The sequence below is a fragment of the Rhinopithecus bieti genome, unplaced genomic scaffold, assembly GCF_001698545.2.
Source record: "Rhinopithecus bieti isolate Rb0 unplaced genomic scaffold, ASM169854v2 scaffold_49457, whole genome shotgun sequence".
Lineage (NCBI taxonomy): Eukaryota > Metazoa > Chordata > Mammalia > Primates > Cercopithecidae > Rhinopithecus > Rhinopithecus bieti.
Window position 1 is genome coordinate 843,669 of NW_016820128.1, and position 11,044 is coordinate 854,712.

Sequence of the window (11,044 nt, forward strand, 5' to 3'; positions counted from 1 at the left end):
TCTGGCGAAGGCTCACTTTCTGGGTGACAGATGGCGCCTTCTCTTTGTGTCCTCACATCGTGGAAGGGGTAGGGCAGCTCTCTGGGGCCTCTTCTCTAAGGGCACTAATATCGTTCACTAGGACTCCACCCTTTTGGCCTAATCACTTCCAAAAGACTCCACCTCTAACACTCTCACATTGGTTATCAGGTTTTAACATAGGAAGCTTGGGAGGACACAGATATTTAGACCATAGCAGCCACTATGGACATCAACAGGTTGAATCCCACATGTCCTACAGAAGCTGAGCTGTCAATTTTAAAGAGAAGCAGAAGTGTTGTGAATAATGAAAGACTGTTTGGTGGAAATTGCTTATGACTTTGTAAACATGTGTCTACAGACTTTGCAAACTTGGTAAACATGTGTGGTAGTATCATGTGGGCTTTAGTATCTGTCTTCAATGCTATTATGAATGTCCTGAACATTATAAAACCTTTTAGCACTTATGCATGTGTTTCTTTACATGAATATGAATATTAGATTTTGTTGAACTATTTTTTGTTTGTTTGTTTTCCAGTGACAGTGATGAAAAACCTCTCAAAGGAAGCCTTCGGTCCCTTAATAGGGATATGCAGCCTACTGAAAGTGCTGACAGCTTAGTCGAATATGGAGAGGGAGATCATGCTCTATTCAATGAAGATGGATCATTTATTGGTGCCTATGCAGGATCTAAGGAGAAGGGATCTGTTGAAAGCAATGGAAGTTCTACAGCAACTTTTCCACTTCGGGCATAAACACAACATGTGTAACCAACGCTACTGGTTCACCCCAACCTTCCATATTTATCTGTTCAAGGGAGGAAGAACTTTCATATAGGAATAGAAACATGTTGACCGAAGATTTCATCCAGAAGTCAACATCCTGCAATTATGTTGAAAAAAGTAGCACTGCCTTCAAAATATAAAATGCCAAGCACTTCAGGCCTATGTTTTGCTTTTGTTGTTTTCAGGTGCTCGAAATGCAAAACACAAAACAAATCCTGTATTTAGATACACCTCAAATAAATCCAAAGTCCCTATTCAGTATAGTCCATATTTGCCTGATTTTACTATTCAGTGTGCTTGCATAGATGTTGCTACCTTGTGGGGTTTTCTCCGTATGCACATTGGTATACAGTCTCTGAGAACTGGCTTGGTGACTTTGCTTCACTACAGGTTAAAAGACCATAAGCAAACTGGTTATTTAAAATGTAAAAAGGAATATGAATGTCTTATTAAAACATTTCATTGAATATATACAGTCTAAATTTATTATTTAAATTGTAGTAGCAAAAGTCTTAGGTGAACAATCAACTAGTATTTATTGAGCTCCTATTTGCCCAGAGATGGTCATATTTAAACAGAAGTATAAGTTTTTCAGTTTCAACATTTTTTAAATTTCTGTCAGTTATGACATCCACGAGCATCACTTTTTGTGTCTGTGTTTTTTTGTTTTTTGTTTTTTCGTGGACTAAATTCAACTGCATGGAAGCAGTGGTCAGAAGGCTGTTTCATACAAGAACAGGCAGAAAGTGCCCATTGTTCTGGATTCTAATAGCTACGTCTACTTAATATCTTCATTTCTAAATTGACTGCTTTTACCTTTTTTCTATGTTTATGTAATGGTATGCTTGCATATATTTCATGAATACATTGTATATATTATGTTAATATTTACACAATTTAAAATATAGATGTGTTTTATTTTGAAGGGAGAAAAGGAACATTAACAGGCATGTTTGTACAGTTAGAATATATTAGTAAGATACTGTTTTTCATCATTCCAGAGCTACAACTAATAACATGAGGTTCCAAAGCTGAAGACTTTGTATAAAGCATTTGGATTTTGTTCTTATATGGTTTTCTTTCAACAGTTTCAAAATAAAATATCATATAAATATTGAGGGAAATGTTTTCATATTTTCAAAATAGGTTTTACTGTTGAATGTACATCTACCCCAGTTCCTCAAAAGAAAACTATTTACATAGAAATTACTACACATATGTTTGCGTGTATGGTATTTTAAACATCTTTGTGGTGAGAATCTGTTTCCCCTATATTCTCCTTCTGTCAAAGTCAGTACAAATTCAGGGAATTTATTTTCTGGCATTTGTGCTCCAGTCCTTTTAAAATTGTCCATGAACACATGTTTTAAAAACAATATGGAGGATGATGCATACATGTCGGTCAAGTTCAGCACTAGACTTGACATTTTACGGAAATATTTTTTAACCTTATCCTGAAATACTTAACTACTGTTTAATGAAATTGATTTATTTTACTTTAGTTTTTGAGCTGTGATTATTGGTATACAGTTACATCCTCAAGTTGGATTTATGTAACCCCTTATATTTCATGGATACCAACATTTGGGGTATTTACAATAGTCAGCGCAGGAATGCACATGGAATATCTACTTGTCCTTTTGAACCTCACGTGTCCTCCAGAAGGCATAGACAGGAAAAGAATGTCTTATTTAAAACTACAGTTTATGGGCTCAGGATTTGACCACAGTCCTGGGAGTAAGCATTTCAAAGGGGGAAGGCATCGTGGTCCCTACCCCATGTAAATGTGAGGATGCAGACATCCATCAGTGCAACTCAAGCTCCATCCTCATCTGATTTCTAAGGTGCCAATTTTCTGGAGGAACAGCCACCATGTTTTGATTTATCTGGGAGAAAATTGTTGTGCTCAGCTACTGAGCAGGGCAAGGTCGTGACGTTTAAGTTTAGTTCTCATACTATTCTGTCTCCTCTTCTTTGTCGTCAGTCAAAATGTGGTTTTTAAAGAGAGTCATGCAGGTTAGAAATAATGTCAAAAATATTTAGGAATTTAATAACCTTTAAGTCAGAAGATAAAACAAATACTGAAATATTAGCTCTTCCTACACTTCGTGTTCCCCTTTAGCTGCCTGAAAATCAAGATTGTTCCTACTCAGATCTTCTGAGTGGCTAAACCTTATGGATATGAAAAATGAGATTGAATGATGGCTATGTTTTCCTATCATTATTACCTTTCCTCAATACTATTGGGCTACTACTGGAACTCTTCAGCACAAAAGGAATAGGTCTATGATTGACCCTGATTTTAATTGTGAAATTATATGATTCATATATTTTATGAATCAGAATAGCTTTCAAATAAAATAAATCCAAGTAGGTTAAAATGGATTTCATGATTTTTCCCTCAGAAAATGAGTAATGGAGTCCATGATGTGCAATGGTAATTATAAATTGGTGAGGCTTGTTTGCAAAACGCCCACTAGTAATAAGGCAACAGCCAATATTTAGAACTTTGTTCTTTACTGGCTTTACACTAACTTTCTCTAGTCTACTTCCAATATTATTTAATGTAATTGATTGTATATAGTCTCAAGAATGGTTGGTAGGCATGAGTTCCTAGAGAACTGTCCAAGGGTTGGGAAAATCCAAATTCTCTTCCTGGTTCCAGCACTCATTTTGTACATAAACATTAGGCAGGTTGCTTAACCTTTTTATTTCAAACTCTCAATTGTAAAGTGCTAATAAATAATCTCAGTTACCTTATCTTTGTCACAGGGTGTTCTTTTTTATGAAGAAAAATTTGAAAATGGTAAAAGCTAAGATGCCTTTTAACTTCATAAGCAAACCTTTAACTAATTATGTATCTAAAAGTCACCCCCCACATACCAACTCAACTTTTTTCCTGTGAACACATAAATATATTTTTATAGCAAAACAAATCTACAGAAAATAAATCTACTGTTCTGTGAGCAGTATGATTTGTACATGCCATTGAAAATTATTAATCAGAAGAAAATTAAGCAGGGTCTTTGCTATACAAAAGTGTTTTCCACTAATTTTGCATGCGTATTTATAAGAAAAATGCGAATTTGGTGGTTTTATTCTATTGGTATAAAGGCATTGATATTTTAGATGCACCCACGTTTGTAAAATGTAGAGCACAATGGAATTACACTGGAAGTCTCAAATAATATTTTTTCCTATTTTATACTCATGGAAGAGATAAGCTAAAGAGAGGAAAATAATGAGAAATGTTGGTGTGCTTTTCTAAGCATTTAAAACATAATTGCCAATTGAAATCCTAAATATGTTTACATACCATTAAGATATGATTCTTGTAACAATGTTAAATTGATTATAATGGGATTGGGTTTGTTATCTGTGGTAGTATATATATGTATCCTAGTGTTCCTATAGTGAAATAAGTAGGGTCGAGCCAAAGCTTTCTTTGTTTTGTACCTTAAATTGTTCGATTATATCATCAAAAGAGATGAAAGGTATGTAGAACGGGTTCACCTGATTACCTTTTTCTTTTGGCTTGGATTAATATTCATAGTAGAACTTTATTAAAACGTGTTTGTATTGTAGGTGGTGTTCGTATTATGCTTATGACTATGTATGGTTTGAAAATATTTTCATTATACATGAAATTCAACTTTCCAAATAAAAGTTCAACTTCATGTAATCCAGAAATGTTTGTATTCTGTTCTACACAGTTAAGAAGAATCAGAATTTACATATTAATCTTAAGTACTTCGGTTGCCTCTGATCCTGGAATATCTATAAATGAAATATAATTTAATAAAGTATAAATAAGTTATAAATAAAATATTTTGATTTCGATTACTTTATAAATATACAATATCATCAACATCTATAAAACAGAATATTCCAAAAAAATTTATACTTATGATAAATATAAATTTAAGATGAATGTATATTTATCTGGTTATTCTTAATAAAAATGTAGAAATGTCACCTTCTAAGAAAATGCCCAGTATGCTATATTTTCAATGAGGCTATTAGATAATTTTGACATGGTCTCTTAGAATTGGGTTACCCAGTTTGGCTCAGTGGACAATCTATCTAAAATTGTTGTTTTTAAAACTGTTTTATTGACCAGACATGGAGACTTACTGAAATCGTCGCTCTTTGAGAGGATGAGTTGGGTGGATCACTTAATGCCAAGAGTTCAAGACCAGCCTGTGCAACATAGTGAGAGCTCGTCTCTACAAAAAAATTAAAAAAGAAATTATCTATACCAAGCACTTTACATAGAATACCACATTTCATCCTCGAACCATATTCTCTGGTTTGTTAAATTAGGGGACTGGGAGGTTAACTAACTTAATGAGTGTCACCAGCATGGGCTAGAACTAAAAATTAAACCCAGGGATGTTTGACTCCAAAACCCTAATTCATTATACCATTAATAGTACATTTTTTCATGCCCTCGCTCCTCCACCTTTTCTTAGAAATACTAAAGAAAGGTGAGTTTCAACTTAATGCTGACTTACTGATCATGCTTACAAACACCTTGGCTTTAAGATATGTGATCAAGACATATGATAGAGGAAAACAATCAATGCTTTACTGTATAAACAGTTGAATGTGTACAACCTAAAAAGAAGTAATTCAAATAAGCCAGTTATTTTTAAATGAATGTCACACATTTCATTATATTCCACTCACTCTTTTGGCAAACTGAAAGAGAACAGAAGCTTTTGATTAGAAGTGGCTTCAAAAATAACTGCACTAAACATTTTTAAGTTGATATTTGTATTTCCTCATCAAACACCAGAATCTGTGGTAGGACATCTCTCTTCTTTTGCTATTCTCATTTGTTTCCCTGTAAAATACAACATAGAATTTTGAAGCCATATGTCTCTGGACTCTTGGCATCCCACTTATGGAGAACCCTTATCACCAAGATAAATCAGATGTTAAGTCAGATAAACATACGCATGATAACATTTCAAGGGCCTTGTTTTAGGATTTTAGCATGTGTTAATACAATGAGGGTTTTTATCATCCTCACATCACTTACAGTGTGATGCAATAGCATATATATACATGAGTAAAGAAAGGATAAAATATGGAAATTCCCACATTACCTGAAAGAAATAATATATTGCACTGCAACTGAAATGTGCAAATTCTTTTAACAGGTGGAAAAAATGTTTCATTGATTGGTCTACTTATAACACACTGAATCATGAAATATTTTCCAAAGCGATCATCTATATAGATTGTTCCCAAAATAGTTCTCTTGAATCACTGATTCTGTGGAAAACATTATGTTTGACAAAATTATTTTGGGAATGTTGGCAAACATAAGTAAGTGGATACATTTGCTGTATTGAAAATCCTTAGGAGAATATGGCATGAAAACTTGTTGGACACTGGAGTTTTTTGCAGACTCAACCTCAGGCCTCTTTCCCACTCTACTGCTTTCCTACAGTATCTGGTCCATTTAAGACTTTGATTGCCATGGGCAGACAGATGACTTCAAGACATTTTTAGCCCAGTTCTCTCCTCAGATCTGAGGCTTTTATATGTGACATTTTACTTGACATCCCTCTGATGTCTGTAGGCTATTTCAAACTCAATGTTTCAAAAGCAAATGCATAATTTCCACTTTCCAAACCTGTTTTTCCCCCACTGTGCTGTTCAGTGAATGACAGCAGTAATCCATCCAACCACTCAAGACAAAAACCTAGACATTGTCCTTCATACTTGAGCTTTCTCTTTCAACCTCTGTGCTCAATCCATCACAAAATTCTGTTGATATTTTCTCCTATGTGTCTCCTGGATCTGCCCACTTGTCTGTACTGGGACCGCTTTTATGCTGAGTGATCTTTCTGTGTCAACTGGCCGCACTCATATCTCTTCTCCACTATGCAGGCAGGGTGATTTATGAAGTGCAATTCTGTTCATGCTGCTTCCTTACTTTGAACAAAAACAACAAATAGCTTTCCATTTCTTCTAAGATAAAAACAAAAATCTATAATTGGCTTCCAATGTCCTGCATGGTCAGATCCCTACTTAGCTTCCAAGTCCCTTATTTTCTGGTTCTTTTTTTTCTTTTCTCCATTCCAGTCCTGATGATTGTATCAAATAAGCCTTCTGCATGCTTCAGATTCTGTAAGGCTCCTCTATCTTATATCAGCCACTGCTGGAATGAACAGTTCTGCATGGACCAAAGCTGACTAACTGCAAGTCAGCTTGCAACTAGCTGCAGTGTTCATGATGCACCTTTGCACTATGGTATGAGATCCTGTGAGACTGCCTGGTGCCTATTCATGCTCAATCTGGAAGCATTGAAGTGTTAACACCTTGTGGGCCAAACATTTATCCAATGGGAGAATGGAACTAGTAGATAAATGCCTGTCTTCTCTCTTGTCCTGTGTCCCCTCCCTCCTCTCTTATAGCAAATGGTCCCATGGGACACAGCAATCGTTTGCATTCAACAGTAGCCAACTCAATAATGTATCTTCTATTGGTTCTCCCTGATTCCTTGTCTCATGCTCCCTTTTGCCTCATGCCTGGTACCTAGGATTGCACTCCCTAATCAATGAGTAGCCCATGTACTGATTCCTGTAGGCTCTGCTGTTAAGGAATCCAGGCTAAGGTGTGTCTTTTATCAGTTCCAGGTATTTTCTAATTGCTTCCTGTCCTGAGAAACCTTTAAATTTCTTACCTCTCCTTCACAAAACCACTGATCTGCTTTCAAGTTCAATATCATTTCTCCAGGGAAAACTTCCATAACTAGGTGAAATCATCTTATTTTAATATGTCATGGTGTTATGTACCTTTGATTTCTAGCATGAACCACTGTTGAAGTTTTACTTTTATTACATGGCTATTGATTACCATCTCTATTTATCCTATTAACCTAAAGGTTTTATGAGGGCAGGAGATGCACCTTCATTTTCACTGGAGATACCATCTGCCTAGCAGGATGTCTTGTATCTGCTGGGCATTTATTAAATATTTATTAAATAAAAGAATAAATGTCACAAGGAGGGATAGTCCAAATAATTAATGCATTTGAGAAAATGTCAGTCCAGCTGCATGAAAGAAGTCTCTATTTGTACCCCACAAACTGTTCTTACCCCTTGTGTTTTTCTTCTTAATAAATGACTCTACCATCCACCCAGTAACTCAAGCCAAAAGCTTTAGGATCATTCTTTAATTCACTCTTTCCTTCATTGTCCTACAACCAACCCATTGTCTCCTACAGTGCTAACTCCAAAATATAGTTTAAATCTATTCATTTTTCTCCATAGCCATTGCTACCATCCTAAGATAAGCCAAAGGAATCTTTTTCATGTCACTGGCCTTCCTTCATTCTTGTCCCTTTCTCCAACCTATGAAACAATACCAGGGAAATTTATAAATATAAGTTAGATTATATTAGTGATTTCTCAGTAAATTTAGCCATAATCCCAAATGTCTAACCACATGATTGTGTACTAGCTAACTCTGCCTGCCTTATGACCTTGGCTCATAAATTCTACCAAAAGCAAAACTTGTGCCACACTGTCCTTCCGTATATTTCTGGAGCCCACCAAAACTTTTTCTTGCCCAGGACATTTGCAATTGCTGTTCTTTCTGCCTGGAATATTTTCCCAAATTTTGTATGAACTTGCTTATTATCATTTAAATCTGTGTTTAAAGGTCACTACTTCAGAGAAGACATTTCTAATTACCAACTCTAAAATAGCCAGGCTCTATGATGTTATTCCTTTTAACTTCTTCATAGCAAACATTACTACATGAATTTATATTCTTAGTTTTTTTCTTCCCTGTTGTCATTACACTTTAAGCTCTATGAGAATAACTTTGTCTTGTTCACTGCTTTCATACCTAGAATTGGCTCCAGAATATAACAGATACTAAATTTGTTAGGTAAATGAATGAATTAAAGCACTAAATGAAAAAATACAAGAAATCATAATAAGAAAAAAACAAATTAACCTTCTTATCAAAACATACTGGCTCCAGGTTTTAAAAATATTCATATATTTAGAATATACAGTTGCCTCCACCAAAAACTCTTATATAGTGCATAAACACATAAAGCTGCTCACAGCAGGACTGATCAAACTGACAAAAAAAATAGGTTTTTCTTTTACAGCTAATGCCAAGCCCTTTCTGTTGTCCTTTTAGGGAAAGGAAGTCATTATTAATGTTTTATAAAACAATTACGTGACATGTAAATCAGTAATTCCAGTTATAAGAAACAGTACAAAAATTTTTCTTTGCTAAATGTCAGTATCTTACAATGAAGTTGACTGCAGTACAGTACGCATTTGAATAATTATAATGAATTAAAATGTTTATAATCTATGACTATAATTTCATAGGAAAAATGGTCATATTATAAAAAAAGTAAATTTCTGCATAGAGTATGAGAATCAACTATGTTTTAAAATAAAATTTAAAATTGCCAACACGTGCTTTTTTGATTAATTTAAACAGTGGATAATAATAATAGTAATAATAAAAAGCATAATGTTTTAATTAAAGATGCAGTTAAAAGTCTCAACCACTAGATGGAAGTGTTTCAAAGTAATATAAACTGTGCCATACAGAAAGCATCCTACAGTCAGGATATTTTCTCCTTGAAGGCAGTTTTCAAGCTTTAGCATGTATTATGTATGTATTACTTAGTTTACACTTCTTCTTTCACTTCTAAATTGTGGCCTTATTATAATCATTATTGACTTTCTTTGATGTAAGTTTTGTAAATTATATAGGTTTTTTTTTTTTTTCTAATTTAGAAGGGGTCAATGTTTTCAAATGTTAACAAAGTATGATAAAATAATCTTGTTATAATACTTAGGACTTAAAAAAAAGTTTTCTAGTTTAACATTTTAAATACTGGTAGAAAGAGATGGAAATAATGTCTGAATTATTTATATTACCTATTTCTAAACAAATCGATATTTCTTACCTTTTTCTTTAATGCATATGAATACTTCATTTACTGTGCTAAAATATTATCTGATACACATACATAAACACAATAGTAGTACTAAAACCTGTGAAGTCATGATTATAAAAATGAGTTCAAATATGTAAATACTTTAGAACAGTATCTGTCACATGCAAAATGCTAATCACACATTATGGCATGTTAATTAAACATTTTTATAAAGTTGTCAACTGAGAAAATGTAGTTATGGTCATGTTGATAATTCTACAGTAAAGGATAAGGCTCTATCTGAAATAAGTTCTGTATCTTGCCAAGAAAGGGCACCAGATGAAATCTGAGTTGACGTATATTGTAAATAAAGCCTTAATTTCAAAATTGAGTTGAACTTTAACTTTAATACATAAAAATTAAATAATTCTATGTAATTGGCTACCACCCATATTAATATCCTCAAAGTCCAGTGGGCACCCACATCACCTGAATGGCTTGTTAAGGCAGATTGGTGGGCCCCAGACTCAGAGCTGTTAGTTTTGTAGATTTGAGGTGGGGCCCAAGACTTTGCAGGTTAAAAAAATTGCTGTCGATCTAGGAATCACACCTTGAGAAACATTGGCCTACTACAGTGCATGGATTTGAACATAATCAGTTAAACAAAGGAAAATTCAGAAAGAATGACAATAACTCCAAAATATAAGAATGTTCCATTAATTATTTGAATACTCTTTTTAAAGAAGTAGCAAATTAACTTTCAGAATGAAAAAGTTATGGCATACTTCCTTCAAGATTTGTGAACTAAAGTCCACAACACAGTGATGATTGCCCTAGACATAGGGATAGGGAGTTACAGCACATGCACAGTGCATTTGCATTTCCTGGGTTTGTAACATCCCATGGATTTTAATATCTGGCAGATCAATTTTATTCTTTATCCCAAGTAACACTGGTCTAGGAAAATTTGCTCAGCGTTCTACTGTATTCAATTTTTTAATAAATTGAGCCAACAAAACAACTAATTTTAAAAGACTCTGAGAAGCCATAAAATAGTTGGAAAACTTCTTTGGGATCTGTTTTGTCTCTGTCTCACATTTGCTCACATTTGCTCATGATTCTGTCCAAGTCTGGACAGGTAGTCCCTTTGCAATGGGATAAGCAACACAGGACTTTCTAAAATCCTTTAATGACTCAGTTCCCACTCTACTTCTAGCTGCCTTTTCTTTATCTTCCTAGCAGTTTTGAAGTGCTTACCTGGGGCAGATTACTATAAACCTTTTCTAAATTATCTCACTTCCCAGGATCCTGCACA

General features: G+C 34.3%; 1 protein-coding gene across 6 annotated transcripts in view; it reads left to right on the forward strand.

Annotated features, from left to right (window-relative positions):
* Positions 1-4,489, forward strand: part of CHL1 (cell adhesion molecule L1 like) — a 215,005-nt gene extending 210,516 nt beyond the window's left edge. For all 6 annotated transcript variants that reach the window (XM_017859615.1, XM_017859618.1, XM_017859614.1 and 3 more), the window contains one exon: positions 557-4,489. In XM_017859615.1, coding sequence (XP_017715104.1) covers positions 557-773 — 217 coding nt within the window. In that variant the 3' untranslated portion in view covers positions 774-4,489. The remainder of the gene's footprint in view (positions 1-556) is intronic.
* Positions 4,490-11,044: the final 6,555 nt, after the last annotated feature.